The sequence below is a fragment of the Gossypium hirsutum genome, chromosome A10 (genome assembly GCF_007990345.1).
Source record: "Gossypium hirsutum isolate 1008001.06 chromosome A10, Gossypium_hirsutum_v2.1, whole genome shotgun sequence".
Lineage (NCBI taxonomy): Eukaryota > Viridiplantae > Streptophyta > Magnoliopsida > Malvales > Malvaceae > Gossypium > Gossypium hirsutum.
This window is the reverse complement of record NC_053433.1, coordinates 11,309,408-11,326,937: the sequence shown is the minus strand read 5'-3', so window position 1 is coordinate 11,326,937 and position 17,530 is coordinate 11,309,408. Positions and strand designations below refer to the sequence as shown.

General features: G+C 38.2%; 2 protein-coding genes and 1 non-coding gene across 4 annotated transcripts; 1 reads left to right on the top strand and 2 right to left on the bottom strand.

Moving 5' to 3' along the window:
- Positions 1 to 7,515: 7,515 nt before the first annotated feature.
- Positions 7,516 to 7,586, top strand: TRNAG-GCC (transfer RNA glycine (anticodon GCC)). The gene has a single exon. It is a non-coding gene; the product is annotated as a tRNA-Gly (tRNA).
- Positions 7,587 to 8,095: 509 nt separating this feature from the next.
- Positions 8,096 to 12,783, bottom strand: LOC107897279 (protein FAR1-RELATED SEQUENCE 6). Its single transcript, XM_016822663.2, has 3 exons — positions 12,698 to 12,783; positions 10,661 to 10,753; positions 8,096 to 10,420 (listed from the first exon to the last, which is right to left on the bottom strand). The coding sequence occupies exon 3, from the start codon at positions 10,418 to 10,420 to the stop codon at positions 8,393 to 8,395; it is 2,028 nt and encodes a 675-aa protein (XP_016678152.1). The 5' UTR covers positions 10,661 to 10,753; positions 12,698 to 12,783; the 3' UTR covers positions 8,096 to 8,392.
- Positions 12,503 to 17,530, bottom strand: LOC107897280 (3-isopropylmalate dehydrogenase 2, chloroplastic). 2 transcript variants are annotated; one of them, XM_016822668.2, is made up of 11 exons: positions 17,137 to 17,530; positions 16,378 to 16,507; positions 16,163 to 16,274; positions 15,679 to 15,754; positions 15,490 to 15,578; positions 14,893 to 14,979; positions 13,901 to 14,017; positions 13,676 to 13,783; positions 13,525 to 13,578; positions 13,256 to 13,408; positions 12,503 to 12,783 (listed from the first exon to the last, which is right to left on the bottom strand). In XM_016822668.2, exons 1-11 carry the CDS (start codon positions 17,348 to 17,350, stop codon positions 12,709 to 12,711), a joined length of 1,215 nt encoding a protein of 404 aa, XP_016678157.2. In that variant the 5' UTR covers positions 17,351 to 17,530; the 3' UTR covers positions 12,503 to 12,708. The 2 variants fall into 2 exon arrangements, with proteins under 2 accessions (XP_016678157.2, XP_040934661.1); XM_041078727.1 differs by lacking the exon at positions 14,893 to 14,979.

The window sequence follows — 17,530 nt, the reverse complement described above, 5'->3', positions numbered from 1 at the left end:
TAAATATATAGATATAAAAAATACAAAATGAATTATTAATGTTATACTATACGCCAATAATGGCAGTAGGAATGATCGCAAATTTTACTTGGAAAACTCTTATCGAGAAAAAACTACAAGTAAAAGAGGAGAAATTCACTAATGTTGAAAAACCATAATACAAGATATTTTCGACTATGCACGTTTTAAATGTTAAACAACCCTGTCATAATCAATGTCTAATAGAATAAGTATAGTTCTATACAGATTCAACTTGTGCAACATGGTCCTTCGCCCCTACAGATCTCCTATTTTGCCTCTTTATTTTATTGCTTTAACAAGTGAGTTGCATCTCAAACTTTTCAAACCAGATCAAATGAGATTTGGGTCACACAACTCGAACAATTAACAAAAAATAATTATATAAATTTGAATTACACATGTGACTTAAAATTAATTGTTTGCAATGTTAAATTGGATTCTCACAATGATTTGAGATAAATTTTAACTTTTTTTTTGTTAAATTCTATTTATTGTTACAGTTGCTAATATATAGCATCTGAGTTACTTTAATTTTTAAGTTCATAAAATTAGAATTATAATGAATCATTATGATAATCTATACAAAATATTATATAAATTTAAAAAAAACATAATAATACAACATGACACAAAAAAAATATCAATACAACAAAAATAAATGAAAAGTTTGTGAAATTTTATATAAAATAATTTATCAATTATTAAAAATGGTATAAATTGATAAAAAAAATTGAAATGAACCAAGTTGGACTTTGTAATAAAACAAATCAAAGTACAATTAACCTAATGAAGATGGGACTAGTGTCATGGGTTGCGCGTCGGTGCCCGCAACCATGACAAACTGGTGCGATCCATCGTGTTCGAGGGAGGTCATTTAGCCCAACCAAACGGGCCCAACCAAACTGGCCCGGTGATTTGAGAGATTAAAAGCCCATCTCAAGAGCCTGATAGAAATGGGAAGTGTTCTAGAAGATATAATTATGGAATCTTAGAGTTCTATTTGTATATAGCTGGTTACATAAGCTTAGAGTTCTAATTGTATTCAGCTTTTAATTATAGCTATTGATATAATGTGAGGCTCAACTATAAATAGAGACCTCTTTGCTCATTGTATAGGGACGGAGTTATTAATAAGAATTTTGAGAGTATTCACTCAAACTTTTCTCTCAAGTGCTCTTGCTTTTGTTCGTCTTTCAAGGCTCGTTCTTACTTCGTTCTTTTGTTGTTCTTCGTGAAAATCTTAAGGGAATTCTATTGAATCCTTTATTGTTGCAAGTGAAGTTGACTTGGGCGTTTTTGCTGCTGAATCTTTTTTTGTTACAAGTTAGGCTGACTTAGGCGTTTTGAGCAGAGAAACTGCCTAAGGCCGCACGGATCGCGTGGGAAAACTCTAAGTCCGTGACAGTTGGTATCAGAGCTAAGGTTCAAAGCCACCGTTGAAAGATGTCAAAAGAAGTTGAGGGAGTGGAGACCCGTGGGAGGGCTAGGAAAGCCAGTCGCTCAAGGGACATATTGTCTGCTTTAGAGGATCGCGTCGTCACTCTCGAGAGTTCAATAGGGGATATCAAGGAGAGGGTGGAAGACGTTGATGATAGGCTCCATGATGGGCTACAGTCCATGCAGGAGCAGCTTAAAGAGTATGTGACGGATAATATGAAACAGTTGACTGGTAGAGATGATGCCATTGAGGCTATGGTGGTGGCCTTGAAAGGAGAGATTGCGGAGCTCAAGGGTGAACTCACAATCTACAAAGTTGCCTTGGGCAATGGTGGGTTAGCGGCTACCGCACCCAAGCCCAATATTGATGTTCCCAAGCCAAAAGAGTTTAAGGGAACAAGGTCCGCAAGAGATGTGGACAACTTTTTGTGGGGAATCGAGCAATACTTCTGTGCCAAAGGCATCACGGAGGATGTCACTAAGGTAACTACTGCTGCGATGTATTTATCTGACGTTGCTTTGTTGTGGTGGCGTCGTAGGTCCACTGATGTGAGACGTGGTGGGTCTGAAATCGAAACATGGGAGGAGTTTCGATGTGAGTTCAAAGCACAGTTTTACCCAGAGTATGCCGAGGATGAGGCTCGGGCAAGGTTGCGTCGGCTTGCGCAACAAGGCACTGTGAGGGAGTATGTACAGGAGTTTAGCGAGCTTATGCTCCAAATCTCAGATATGGGGGAGAAAGAGGCATTCTTTTCCTTTATGGACGGATTAAAACCGTGGGCGAAGCAAGAGTTGCAGCGCCGAGGAGTTCAAGAGCTCACCAAGGCTATGTCAGTAGCAGAATCACTTGCTGAATTTGGTGGGAGGAAAGACAATTCCAATTCTTCTAAACCCAGATTAAAGGGTAATAGTGGGGCAGATAAAGAAAGGCCCACTAGGAACGGCGATGGTAAGAAACCTTGGGACAAGAGAAAGAGTGGGCCTATAAAGTGCTTCCACTGTGAGGGTCCACATATGATCAAGGACTGTCCAAAGAAGGCCGCTCTCAAGGCTATGGAAGCAAAGGGGGAGTCCGATGTGGAGGATAACAACCTTGGATCGATACTAAGGGGTGTCGAAGATAGAATGAGCCATGGTTTGATGTTTGTAGACATCATTGTGGCCGGCAGAAAATTGAATGCACTCGTTGACACAGGCGCTTCTGATTTATTCATGTCTGAGGAGGCTGCTTGTAAACTGGGCCTCAAGATAGATAATGAAGGGGGTCGGATCAAAACAGTGAACTCGGAAAGTATTCCAATCAAGGGGGTTGCAAAGGGAGTGGATCTTCAGCTCGGCGATTGGTCAGGGAAGGTATCCATTAAGGTAATACCACTTGATGACTATGATTTTGTGGTGGGACTAAGCTTCCTTGATCAAGTTAAAGCTCTTATTGCCCCTTCGAGCAATTACATGGTGATTTCAGATGCGAAACATCAATGCATGGTGAAAGTGACAAGGAAGAGAAGCTTTGAGGGAAAAACACTATCAGCAATTCAATTTGCTAAAGGTGTACGGAGAAATGAAGTCTCATATTTAGCCACCTTGAAGATCGAAGAGACCGCTAAGTTTGTTAGTGAGACCCCGAAAGAAGTAGGACAATTGCTACAATCATTTCGAGATGTAATGCCTGCTCAGTTGCCAAAAAGTTTGCCACCCAAGAGGGAGGTGGACCACAAAATTGAGTTAGTATCCAATGTGGTGCCGCCAGCAAGGGCCCCCTATCGTGTGTCTCCGCCAGAATTAGAAGAGTTGCGGAAACAATTGAAGGAACTTTTGGATGCGGGATTCATTAGACCATCTAAATCCCCATATGGTGCCCCAGTGTTGTTCCAAAAGAAACACGATGGGTCCTTAAGAATGTGCATCGATTATCGAGCTCTAAACAAGATCACCGTGAAGAATAGGTATCCTATTCCTCTTATCGCAGATTTGTTCGACCAGCTTGGTAGTGCAAGATGGTTTACCAAGTTAGATTTGAGATCAGGTATCATCAAGTTCGGATAGTCGAGGGGGACGAACCAAAGACAGCTTGTGTGACACGGTACGGTTCGTATGAGTTCCTTGTGATGCCTTTCGGACTCACGAATACTCCAGCTACATTCTGCACCCTAATGAATAAGGTACTTCAACCCTTTCTTGATCGTTTTGTGGTTGTTTACCTTGACGATATTGTGGTCTATAGCAAGTCGCTTGAAGAGCACGTAAGACACTTGAGGGAGGTGTTCCAGACTTTGAGGGAAAATGAGCTGTTCGTCAAGGAGGAGAAATGCTCATTTGCCCAACAAGAGGTGTCATTCTTAGGCCACATTGTGGGAGGCGGTAAGATCCGAATGGATAAAAATAAGATTTGAGCCATTTCAGAGTGGGAGCCTCCAACCAAGGTAACAGAGTTGAGATCTTTCCTTGGATTGGCAAATTACTATCGCCGCTTTGTCAAAGGCTACTCCAAAATTACCACTCCCTTGACGGACATGTTGAAGAAGGGGAAGGTATGGGATTGGAATCCAGAATGTGAGAAGGCCTTCAACCAATTGAAGCAAGAAATGACGAGGGAGCCCGTACTTGTCTTGCCAGATTTTACGAAGCCTTATGAGGTACGTACAGATGCATCAGATTATGCTATTGGGGGAGTACTGATGCAAGATGGACACCCAATTACTTTCGAGAGTCGAAAGCTTAACGAGACGGAACGTAGATATACGGTCCAAGAGAAAGAGATGACTGCGGTAGTACACTGCTTGCGCACATGGAGACATTATTTATTGGGTTCCAGGTTCGTGGTCCTTACCGACAATGTTGCCAATAGTTACTTTCTAACCCAGAAAAAGTTGTCTCCCAAGCAGGCTCGTTGGCAGGTTTTACTAGCAGAGTTTGATTTCACAATGGAATATAAACCAGGAAGTGCCAACAATGTTGCTGATGCACTTAGTCGAAAAATGGAGTTCGCAACAATCAGTCAACCTGATGGCTCTTTGTTGGAACGCATTCGAGAGGGATTGTCCCGTGATCCTACGGCCAAAAATTTGATTGAGCTTGCCAAGGAGGGAAAAACAAGAAGGTTTTGGCTTGATGGGGAGCTAGTATACACTCATGGACACCGCCTCTATGTGCCCCATTATGGGAAACTCCGTAAGGAAGTAATGAAGGAATGTCATGACTCGAAATGGGCAGGCCATCCAGGGATGCATCGCACTTTGGCCCTTTTGGAGGATCGCTATTATTGGCCTCACATGGGTGCTGATGTGGAAACCTATGTGAAAACTTGTCTTGTGTGCCAACAAGACAAGGTTGAGTTAAAGACTCCAGCCGGCTTGCTTCAACCCCTGCCAGTCCCAGAAAGGCCATGGGAGAGTTTATCCATGGATTTTATTATTGGTTTGCCTAAGTCTGACGGGTTTGCTAGTATTCTTGTGGTGGTGGACAGGTTTTCAAAGTATGCGACTTTTATTCCGGCGACCAAAGAGTGTCCTGCTGAGGAAGCAGCTCGGTTATTCCTTAGACACGTGGTGAAATATTGGGGAGTGCCACTATCTATTATCAGCGATCGAGATGGTCGATTTACTGGTCGGTTCTGGACGGAGTTGTTCAAGTTAATGGGCTCAGATTTGAACTTCTCCACGAGCATGCATCCACAAACCGATGGGCAAACTGAACGAGTAAATGCACTGTTGGAGACGTATCTTCGGCACTATGTGAGTGCCACACAAAGGGATTGGCCAAAGTTGCTGGATGTGGCCCAATTTTCATATAACTTGCAGCAAAGTGGGACCACGAATCAGAGTCCATTTGAAATAGTGACGGGTCAACAGCCACTCACACCCAACGCTGTTGTAACCCATTACACAGGACCAAATCCAGCAGCCTATAGATTCGCAAAAGATTGGAAAGAGAAGAATGACTTGGCTAGAGCTTGTTTACACAAGGCAAGTAAGCGTAGCAAGAAGTGGGCCGATCAGAACCGAAGGGATATACAATTTCAAGTGGGTGACTCAGTCCTTGCTAAACTACACTTGATTTTACGATATACTGGTTTGCACAAGGGTCTTGTGCGAAGGTATGAAGGGCCGTTTAAAGTTGTGAAGAGAGTGGGCAAGGTGGCCTACAAGCTGGAGTTGCCACCAAAACTTAAAGTACACCCAGTCTTTCATGTAAGCATCTTAAGCCGTTTCATGAGGATCAAGAAGATCCGAATCGAGGCAAGTCCGAACGAGCACCGATGGGGGTAAAAGTCTCGTATGATCGTGAAGTAGAAAACATTGAGGCAGATCGGGTAATTAGACGAAAGTACCACCGACCACAGCATGAGTACTTAGTTCGATGGAAGGGACTTCCTGATAGCGAAGCAAGTTGGGAACCTGCTGAGGCATTGTGGCAGTTCCAAGGGAAGATTGATCAGTTCCATAAGGAGGATGCGACGAGGGCGTCGCTAGAACAAGTGGGGGAGAATGTCATGGGTTGCGCGTCGGTGCCCGCAACCATGACAAACTGGTGCGATCCATCGTGTTCGAGGGAGGTCATTTAGCCCAACCAAACGGGCCCAACCAAACTGGCCCGGTGATTTGAGAGATTAAAAGCCCATCTCAAGAGCCTGATAGAAATGGGAAGTGTTCTAGAAGATATAATTATGGAATCTTAGAGTTCTATTTGTATATAGCTGGTTACATAAGCTTAGAGTTCTAATTGTATTCAGCTTTTAATTATAGCTATTGATATACTGTGAGGCTCAACTATAAATAGAGACCTCTTTGCTCATTGTATAGGGACGGAGTTATTAATAAGAATTTTGAGAGTATTCACTCAAACTTTTCTCTCAAGTGCTCTTGCTTTTGTTCGTCTTTCAAGGCTCGTTCTTACTTCGTTCTTTTGTTGTTCTTCGTGAAAATCTTAAGGGAATTCTATTGAATCCTTTATTGTTGCAAGTGAAGTTGACTTGGGCGTTTTTGCTGCTGAATCTTTTTTGTTACAAGTTAGGCTGACTTAGGCGTTTTGAGCAGAGAAACTGCCTAAGGCCGCACGGATCGCGTGGGAAAACTCTAAGTCCGTGACACTAGGAGAGTGAAGAAACAAACAAAATTAAAAACAAAAACCAAAATAATAAACAAAACGAAATTAAAAGAAAAAACAAATTAAAAGCTAGCCTAGACTTAGTTGGCACTCACTCTCCAAAAAAAAACCTTAAAAATTTGTGTCGGTGCCAAATTCTTAAAAGACAAATGCTCTCCAAGAAATTGATTTTTTTACATTTCTTTGCATTTTCTTTTACTCAAGCGTTCCTCTTTTTACCCAAACATATTTTTTTCTCTAAATTGAAAATTCAAAATATATCATGAATTGATATACTAACACAAACACAAATTATATTTCTAAATTGAATTAATATAACAAATTATGTAAAATATAATAGAAGTTAAACCAAAATAGAAAATAACAATTACGTAACAGTTACAAGACAATATCACATAATGCTTAAAAGAACTTTGCCTAATCTCTAGAATAATGGACTTAAAAATAAAAATATTCAGGAAAAGAAAACTTGAAATATTAAAAATCTTAAGGATTAATACCCTAATTAGCCTGCCAATGCTATGGTTTCCCTTTGCTTAGCTGCCACAAAATCAGACCCTCTAAATTCAAAATTCTGCAATTCTGTTGCTTTAGGGGATGACTTTTAGATAGATTAGGGCAGCAATATTCCACTGAGGGATTGTTAGGGTCTTTATTAAATCGAATTCAAGCTTTTTTTCAAATTTTAGTTATCAATTAATTTAGTTATAAATCAAGTAATTAATTGATTAATCAAAATTAATAATATATTATATATCTATCCATAAGTCTAATATAAATACAAAATTCGAAATTTAGTTCAGTTTGAGTAATAAGTTTGAAAAAATTTCGGTTAGTGTTGAATTTGATATTAACTGAATTTACCATTTGAACCCCTATGGATTATATTTGTTATACTTCAGAAAATAAACAACAAATAACTAGTACATATCTTCCTGTCATTTTCATCAAGCACCAGTGGTCTAGTGGTAGAATAGTACCCTGCCACGGTACAGACCCGGGTTCGATTCCCTGCTGGTGCAACCTTGGAGCTGTGAGGTTATTTGTTTTGTTGAAGGTTGGGTCCTTTCCTTTTATTATTTTCTTCTTTTTTTTAGGGAAAGAGCTGCTTGGTCTTGTGGTACTATTTGTGTTTGGTTCTAATGCTTTCATGCGGTGCTATTGGTTTGTAAATTTAATGTGATTGCTGACTACTTAATTCACGTAAATATTGACATTATTCTGCCTTCTCATAACCTCATAACTTCTTCAAACAGAACATCGCCTTGCATCGCTTTACAAAAACTCACAAATATGAAGAATCTTTTAATGGAAACTTCATATCAATATTAACTCTCTCAGCATACACTGTACCCCTTTCACATTCATGTATGTGCCTGTGACTTCTCACATGCAGTTTGGCATGATATGCACAAACCAAGTTTGATAATGAACCAAACCAAGCATCTTTTCATTTTTGTTCAAAGGCTTAAATATCTGCAAGGAAATATTTCATGGTGACAATTGAAACCACTCCATGTTTCCAGTACTTGCAAGGAACATACATTTCTTATTAAACCCCCCACATGATCAAATATCAACAATTCCCTTTATGACAATGCTATGTATAGTTATATCTATCAAGGATAAAATGAGGGTGGGGAAATCCTTTATCACTAATGCAATTATATGATCAAATTATGTACATCACATGCTATACTACTTGGGCTAATGCTCTGCACAAAGCAGCAAACGAATAGAACCTTGATGACAAATGATGGTTCGATAAGAAAGGAAAAGGAAGACCAACATTATTTATAAAAATCCTGTACCTTCACAATGTATATTATTAATCTTGCTTTTCTTCTACCACGTGAACTCTATTCAATGAATCTTCAAAAGCTTGCAATGCAACTTTGTAATGGTCTAAAGATATTGCCCCCTGCTCCACAACTTGCAAGGCACTTCTATACAACTGATTAAACCATTGCATGTGATCAATGGAATCAACGTTATACGAACCTTGGTCTGGAACATAGAAGCGCTTGTAATCCTTTTTCCATCTTGAGAGAATGTACTTGGACGGGACCTCCTCAACACCGTTGAAGTTAAGCACACACAATGCATGCCGGCATAGATATCCATAGAAATTAAAGCAACTGCAAATGCATCTAACTTCACTAGCCGATCTGTTATAAAGTACTTCATAATCCCTAATTTCTCTCCCATTTCCTTCAGCCAACACTCGCTCCTTGACCAAGAATATTATTATAGGCCCGTCAACATGTAACTGTGTTGTACTAAAACAGGAATACATCTCCTCTACCTCAAACTGGAACCGCTTGAAAATTTCTCTCGTGTACAACTTGGAGAGTTGCAACTCAAAGGAGCATCTCGTTCTCAATTCAGGGCTGGAATTTCTTGACTCAATATCAGCAAGAGTTTCTTCCTTGTGCTTCTTTTGTAATGCTAATTCATACTTATCAAGAAACTCTTTTAAAGGGGTTTGTTTGTGCACATACTTATCAAAAAAGGGACTTAAATTCTCACCAGGCCTCGAAGCAGATAGTCCAGCAAAAAATGTGTCCTTTAGATAAACTGGAGCCCACCGAGCTCGGTCTTCATATAATGATCTAAGCCATTCATGATCAGTGACACCAAAATGCTGGATCATAAATCCCCAGGCTGCCTCAAATTCAATCACTTTAAGTGTTTCAAAAACTGCCTTAACAAATGTCTTTCTAATTGCATCATAATTACGCAATCCTCCCAACTTTTCTGGAACTCTTTTCATTATGAGTGACAAACTGAAGCGATGATTAGATTTGGGGAACACCTCGGCAATTGCAGTCTGCAAAGCCTTGCATCTGTCTGTAATAATGGTTTGAGGATACTGTCCTGACACACATGTAAGCCATGCTTTGAATAACCAAGTATAAGACTCAGCTGTCTCACCAGCAAGCAGGCCACAACCCAGTAACACAGTTTGGCCATGATGGTTTACTCCAACAAGTGCCACAAGGGGAGTCTCATATTTATTTGACATGCAAGTGTTATCAACATAAATGACATCCCCAAAATAGCCACAAGATGCCCTACATCGCGAATCAACCCAGAATACATTCCTCAAACACCCTTCATCAGTGAAATCCATCAAGTAAAAGAAGTTCGGGTTAGTCAGCTGCAAACGGCAAAGGTAGTTATAAATAGCTTGCGAGTCACCCTTTCTAAGATTGAGCTGATGTGGGTGATCAGAGAACTTTCTACCTCCTGTCGCATTGCAGTTCAGAGTCCCATTACCCCCGGCATCTATCACTAATGCTCGATACAACTTGTTCGTTCGCACTTCAGCATCAGAACTCGATTGCAACTTACTTCTTGCTCCGGAGCCCATCTTCTTAACAGATTTGTAAATTTTGGCACCTAATAAGTGGTTATGCTCGTGTGTAACCTCAAGCACCCGCCATCGTTTCGAGTCGACGACTCTCATCCTTATCATAGCAGGGCAACCAGTCCTAGTTTCCTTCCGAAGACGGTTAACATCTTTGATTCTTTTAAAACCCTGGCTACTACAACAAAGCACAGCACCATATTTCTCTCTACTGTTCCGCTTAAACCAAGAATTCTTAACCCTAACACGAAACCCGGCTTCCTTAGCATAGCAATTATAATAATTATAAGCATCATCGTAAGATTCAAACTCCATTCCAACAGCTGGAGCAACAAACTCTTTCTTTCCTTCGGGTAAGCTATTTTGAACATCAAACGATTCAGTGGGTTCACTATTTATTTCTTTTAGAATCTGGCCGTCGCATTTTGCCTCGGCTAAGCAATCATTATTACTAGGAAAAGCTTCTTTTTCTTCTTCAACTTCCATCTATTAATACAAAAAAAAAAAAGACTCATGCTTCAAACATGGTGGTTTAAGTAGCGTCGAAAGTAGTGGGCAAAAGGGAAAATGGAGAAAATAAAATAAACCCAGATTAAAGTTGAGTTGAGTAAGTAAATTATGGATATTAATTATCGTTTCAACAAAAGCTAGAGATGATAATTGAATATGGGAGGGAATCCAATTAAGAGAAAGGAAAATAAAGCGGGGGAGAGATGTAAGGCTGACCTGGGAGTGTCAATAACGACGTCGTTCTGGCCGTGAGGTGCTGGTTTGAGCCTCAATTGAAGAAAGGGAATAACAGAGGAGAGATGGTGAGATCTGAAAAGGAAAGAGCACAAAAACTAAGCAGTCGGCCAAGTTTGGAAGAAGAGGGGCAATTTAGGTAACCATAAATTTTATTTTATTTTTTTCAAAAAAAGTTAAAATATATTGGGCGATCGAGCAATTAAATTTACCAACTGATATGATCGAAATTATCTCATCTCATATTTTTAATTATGAATACTACCTTTTCTGTATAAATCCATAGTTTGAACATAACCTTGTATTGTACATATGTGCAAAATTGGATTTCAACATGCTCAAAATTTTTACAAAACAATCACGCTACACTTTATATTTTTTTAAAATATATTTACTCATTTTAAATAAATATAATTTAACAATTTCAATGTGGCCTGCTCATTTATCACTATATTATTCTAATTATTTCTTATACTTTAAAACAAATTAATTAAAGATATATTGTTAAATTTGGAATAAAAGAATTTCCTTATTCATAACTAAATAATAATAAATTATATTTTTAATAAAAAATTTTGGCTTCAAAGTTCCAAGATTCACTACTTTTTAGTCACTCTACTTTAATTTAATCATTTTTAAAGTAAAAAATTAATTATATAATTTGACCTAAAATTTTCGTTTAAATTGATAAGATAACATGCAATGTAGCATGTTAGTTTTCCATTTCATCGTTAATGGCTAGTTAACGATTTAATAACCAGAATGTGACAAATTAATAACATTAGCAATCGTATGGTAATTTTTTAAAGTTAAATCATCAAAATATAACTAAATATATATCTTAATTGATGCTCTCTCTTTTCATCCAAAACAATATTTTCGTTTCTCTCTATTGACGCTTCTCTTAATGGGTGGCCACAACCCCTGCCATCCACGGGGAAGGCCGACATCCTACCTCTCAAAAATTTCAACCTAGGATGCAACCTTTGATCTCCCAGTTCGAGCAAAGTTCACTCAAGAAACCCTCCAATAAGAACCGCTGCCACTTATTATATATGACCGACTTCGAGCTATGTTTATTTACTTCCCCCAATCTTTTTTTTTCTTTCTCCATAATTTTCGAGCCCTAATACCCTTTGCAAGTGTCGCAGCTCTGATCTCAATAAAAAAGTAGAAGATGGAAGAATTAAAGAGAGAGAGAGGTGCATTTTATAACTGCTTTCAGATAAATACACCAAAACCCAAATCGAATACACATGCAAAATAATAATATTCCTTCTTGATTTGACATTTAAAGCAGTCTGCAAAATTCTGTGGGGAAAAGAATATTTAATTTTAGCCTAAATAGTTTACTTCCCAGAATTGGCTGTCATAGTTCATATAATTAAATGCGCAGTCTAAGATGGGGCCTAGGATGTATGACTAATCATATTCGGGGCAAAATATTAACAAAATTGTCTATCCTTACAAAACCACTACAAACACCCTAAAAATTTGAAATATAATAATCGAATGAAATCTGATTGAGACGATTAAATTGAAGTTTTAGAGAAGTTCACAATTTCTATCCTGACATCAATTTTCTATAAAAACCTTATATGATAGTATAGATGATAGATTGACCCTTTTAAAGTGGAGCCAAGTTAGGCAGACAAAAAAAGCCACCCAAAGGCCAGCTCATTTCTTTCTTTCTTTCTTTCTTATTTATTTAGTTTTATTTTTTGCACCCTAATAATTCTATCCAAACCCTCGAGCAAACTGTCAAGCTCGAACTAGTAACCAATTGCAGCTCTTGGACAAGTTCTAAGTCACAAATTCCCTAGCTAAAAACAGAAATCGCCACCTCCAAAAACTGTAAACAGAAAATTAAGAGTTATACATAAATGGAGCTTTGACTCCAATACAAAAAACTAAACCCTTTTTAACTATGAAGAGCCGGTCTACAAGAGCTTTGAAAACTCAGAAAAGAAGAGAAAAAAATGGCTAACCCAGATGGAGGCCTCCTGTTTTGGTACTCACCTGTTTTTTATTCATATAGCAGTTGGAACTGGCGAGTCAACTGATTTCAGTACTTCCTCTCCCATCTCCTTGCAGCCGACTAGTTTCTGCGCAAGGAATGAAGTAGCAACCAACATTTAGAACTGTACATTGACATGAAGGTAAAACATCAGGTGGAAATGAGAAAGAAAAACAAACGTATGATGCAACAAAATTAAAATTAAAACAATTTACGAGGTAAGGAGCAAGAGAAACGGTAAAAAGAAAATAACAGATAGCCGGATCATGTTTGCCATTTCTATACAGTCTTTGCGACTTTTCTCTCGACAATTCAAGACAACTGAGATGGTTATGTTCTAAATTCATTAACAAGAACTAAGATGACTATCTTAAGATACTTTTTATATGCCATTGTAATTAGAGTTCTTCCCCTGCGACAAAATTCGGTAGAGAACTAAGATAACTAAATTCTTTTGGTCAAAATAGACAAGGAGCTATATTTCTGCCTTCCAAAAAAAAAAAACAAAGAAAAGAAGACAGCAAGGAAAAGAGGTGTTTTGGGATAAGAAGCCTATATACATTTCCAGTGGAGTATATGTCGCCTGTTCGGAAACCCCTATTAAGAGTATCCAGAACTGCGTTCTCAATTCTGTTTGCAGCATTTGCTTCCCCTAGGCCATACTTCAAAAGCATTGCAGCACTGAGAATTGTTGCAAGTGGATTTGCCTTGTCCTGCCGGTCAGAAGAAACACATTTCACATTCTGAATGAGGCTCACCATCTTCAGTTTGATGGAAAATGATAATTATGCTTTAACTCTAAAAACTAAGCAAAAGGGTTAAATCCAACCTGTCCAGCAATATCAGGAGCAGAACCATGAATAGGCTCAAAGAGTCCAGGTCCCTGTGCAAGTGAAAATACCAATATAGTCAAAGAGAATGAATATACAAACACCAATATTCTCAAACCAATCCGCAAAGAGATTAATGAATTGTCATACTGATTCACCAAGACTAGCAGACGGAAGCATCCCTATGCTTCCAGTGATCATTGAAGCTTCATCAGACAAAATATCACCAAATATGTTGTTGGTCACAATTGTATCAAACTGCACCATTTCCATTTTCAAGCATTGTAAGCTTTTCTAGTATAAAGAATAGTGCTCATTTATTGGGACTAAGAAAAGTGAGAAGGAAAATCATCTCTTTATCTTTTCAAAACAAACCTGTTTTGGATAGCGAACAAGCTGCATTGCTGCGTTGTCAACATACATGTGTGAGAGCTCAACATCAGGATATTCAGAAGCAATTGCCGTAACTCTTTTCCTCCAAAGCATTGATGCCTGGACAATGGAACAGAAAATACTAAACATATTACATGAGAAAAGGCTAATGCAACTGTAATTAATAATTCTGGACCTTGAAATTTTGGACACAACGATAGTAAAGACAAAACGAACACGACATGTTCAATAAACACGAAAACAATTTGATAAACACTACATGACAAGTTTATACCTAATTAACATGACATGTTTACTACACGTATCATATTTGTGTTTTGGATTTTGACTCAGTAATAATACCTGTTGTGTTTATGTTTTGACATGGGGAAAAAACACGAAGACAACACACATACATGGATTGTCAGGTCTAATATTTGACAGATAAACTTAACAGACCGTTTTACAACGTATGGCCAGAATCTTGTACCTCATCCCTGCATAAGCTGGATTTAAAATTACAACAGGTTCATGATATGTAAGAAGTTTTCATCATTGCCCTCAAGTCAGTTGAAATGTGATCACAGCAGTGTAATTTAGAAGCAGCTTTCTTATTCCATCCTAACTGCAGTAAAATTCTTTTACGCAACGGACTTGCTTGGCAGCAGTTCCTTTCATATACTATGGAGCCTACACTAAACTACAGAGCCCACAAAAGTTCCAGCAAATACAGACAAAAGAGGAGAATTTTCCATGCATTAAACCAAGATAGTTTGCAGTTCACTTTATGAAGGCTAAATTATAGGATTATAACATAACTTCAATCTCTTAAATAATTTATTAGTTAAAACCAGTAAAAAAATTAGAGGACAATCTAACAATAAGGATGATAATATAGACAAAAAGACACATTATGATGTAATAACCAACACCTAATACTTTTTCTACATTTTGTACAAGATGCAATAAACAAGATTGACAATATTACAACAAACCTCCAAAACATTAGCTTTGTCAACAGAACAAAGTTGTCCACGCCGCTTGCGAGCAATCTCAAAAGCAACACGAGCAATACGATCAATCTGGCATCCATTTGCTTAATTTTCAATCATTAAAAGGTACTTACATGAAAAAGAAACCATTCCAAGAAATTTGAAGAAAAATGACAAGACCACACTTCACAAGTCAAACATAAGATAGCCTTTGCAGACAATGTCGCCAGGGTGTACACCTAGGTGCTATGGAGCAGCAGTAGACAACAAAAGCACATCAAACTGTCTCGGGCAAGGCACAAGCCTAGTGCACCTAAGTGCACTTGCTTGTAATGCAGTAGGCACAAAAAAGGCCTACCAGATTGAAATTGTCTTTCATTTCTTTTATTTTTATTTTTCATTAAACAAAAGGACAACATCAAACTGTCTACTTCTCAATGTTTAAGTATTCAACAACAAATTCAGGATCATAAAGAAATTGTCCATATTGGCCAGAAAAGGAAAACAAACATGTATTGTAGGTTGTCAACCATACAAATTTTGGGTACTTTCAACTAAGAGCAAACCATACAAAAAAAGTGTACATCTATAAAGTCATACCTCATGAGTAGAATACACCTCAGTGTTGAAGCCAATATCCTCACCCTTTTCATTGGTACCAAATCCCCTTGGTTTTCCAAAATAAATACCTGGTTCCAGTATAAGATCAATGACAATTATTGACATTGAAAATAGGCAGGGTAACAGCAGAATCAGAGAAAAGAAACTGGCATTTTTTTTGGTACTGACCTCCCGTAAGCTCCCTTACAACCATAAGGTCAACACCCTCAGCAACATCTTTCTTCAAAGTTGAGGAATCCACTAACTGAAAAGGCAAATAAAATAGAGGTTAGATTTTAATGAACCACATATTGCAAATAAAAGAAACGCAAGCGACACCTGCTTCCACAGTCCCAGATTACAAGCATGCATGCATAATAATGTAGAATGATTTCTTTTCTTGGATATAAGCAATTCACTCTGACAGCGTCCAAAGGTGAATAGTGAAGAAGGCCAAAACGTAGAAGGCAAACAGATTGAATTTCAACCCCGCACCCCCCCCCCAAAAAAAAAAAAACACTCTGCACCATGCGTGGAATAAGTTTTTTGATGGATAATTACAAGTTTTACCCAATTCCAAAACATTCATTAAACTCATTAAGTTTGCAAATGAAGTAATTACATGGTTGAAATATGAAGAAGAATTCATACAGATAAACTAAAACGCAGTTACCTGTGGCAAAACAGTAGCTGGCCTCAAATTTGCAAAGACTTTAAGTCCTTCTCTAAGCTGAAGCAGACCAGTCTCAGGCTTCAAATGTTTTTCTTTCTTATCCCACTTATACCTTGAAGCAAATGAAGTAATAAATGAGTTAAGAAAAAGTAAACAACAAGAGAAGACCCAAGAAGCCTATGAAAATAATTAATAAGTATTATATAGGAGAATACCCTCCAATTGCTCCAAGGAGAACGGCATCAGCTCTTTGTGCGGTAGAAAGGGTTTCCTCAGGCAATGGTACTCCAGTCAAATCCAAAGCAGCTCCCCCCATGGGCATCTCTTGGAAGCTAAATTCAATCCCTAATACATGTCATAGCATATGTAGTAATAAAGAACGTCCATTATATGAAATCTAAACATTTCTTAGTTAAAACAACAAATTATGAAACTCAAGGACCAAAAAAGGAAGGGAAAGAAAAGCTTAACATGAGAATATTTGTGAAAGCCCAAACAAATGTAGCTATTCATTTGACCTCTATCTTGTCAACAATGGGAACAGATGAGGAGCAGAGAGAATTTAAAACAAAAAATCTAGTAATAAAAAAATTATTTAAAATCCTATATATCTAAACATCATGAAATAAGAACAACTAAAGTGAAAAAAACCTTTATTCATATTATATATTTTAAATCCTAAAACATTTCATTTTTCTTGGTCAACACATTGATTCGAAAACCTATACTGTCATATATCTACACATATGTGTAATTTTATGAGTTTCGTATTTATCAGTGATATTCTACTTAGATTCCACAGTCCCAGGCCACTTTATAGTTCAAATTCCATATTTTCTCAGGAACATTCACTTCAGACATGCATAATCACGCTCTTTTATTTTCCGTTGGTTTAATTCGCTTTATCAGTGACCAAACGGAAAGGAATGAAGGACTGAAAAGAGGGAAAACGGGGAGAGGAAAGGAAATAAAACCTTCGAGAGAGCCAGCGAGTTTGAGGACGTTTTTGGCGACGGAGATGACTTCAGGGCCGATACCATCTCCGGGAAGAAGAGTGATGCTGTAGCGTTTGGTTGGTGTGGTGGCGGCGCACCTGATCCTGCCGGGTCTGGAGAACTGCTTGGCAATGGGTTTAAGATTAAAGGGGGCTTTGAAGGAACGGAGATTTAGCTGAACGGAAGCAGCCATTTGGAGGAGAAATGGAAGCGAAAATAAGATTAAATAGCTCTCTTCTCTTCAGACTTCAGAGCAGTCAATCTCTTGAGTGTTGTACAACCAAACAACACTGTCACTCCCAGACAGCAATCTTACTAGGGAATATGACCTTGCCTGCTTTGGTCTTTTTTTCGTTTTTTCTTTTTTTTTTTC

Coding starts and splice junctions, on each gene's coding strand:
- LOC107897279 (XM_016822663.2), bottom strand. CDS start 10,420: ATGGAAGTTGAAGAAGAAAAAGAAGCTTTTCCTAGTAATAATGATTGC.
- LOC107897280 (XM_016822668.2), bottom strand. CDS start 17,350: ATGGCTGCTTCCGTTCAGCTAAATCTCCGTTCCTTCAAAGCCCCCTTT. Junction 16,508..17,136: donor ACTCGCTGGCTCTCTCGAAG/GTTTTATTTCCT, acceptor GACATGTATTAG/GGATTGAATTTAGCTTCCAA. Junction 13,784..13,900: donor TTGTTCGCTATCCAAAACAG/GTTTGTTTTGAA, acceptor GAAATGGTGCAG/TTTGATACAATTGTGACCAA.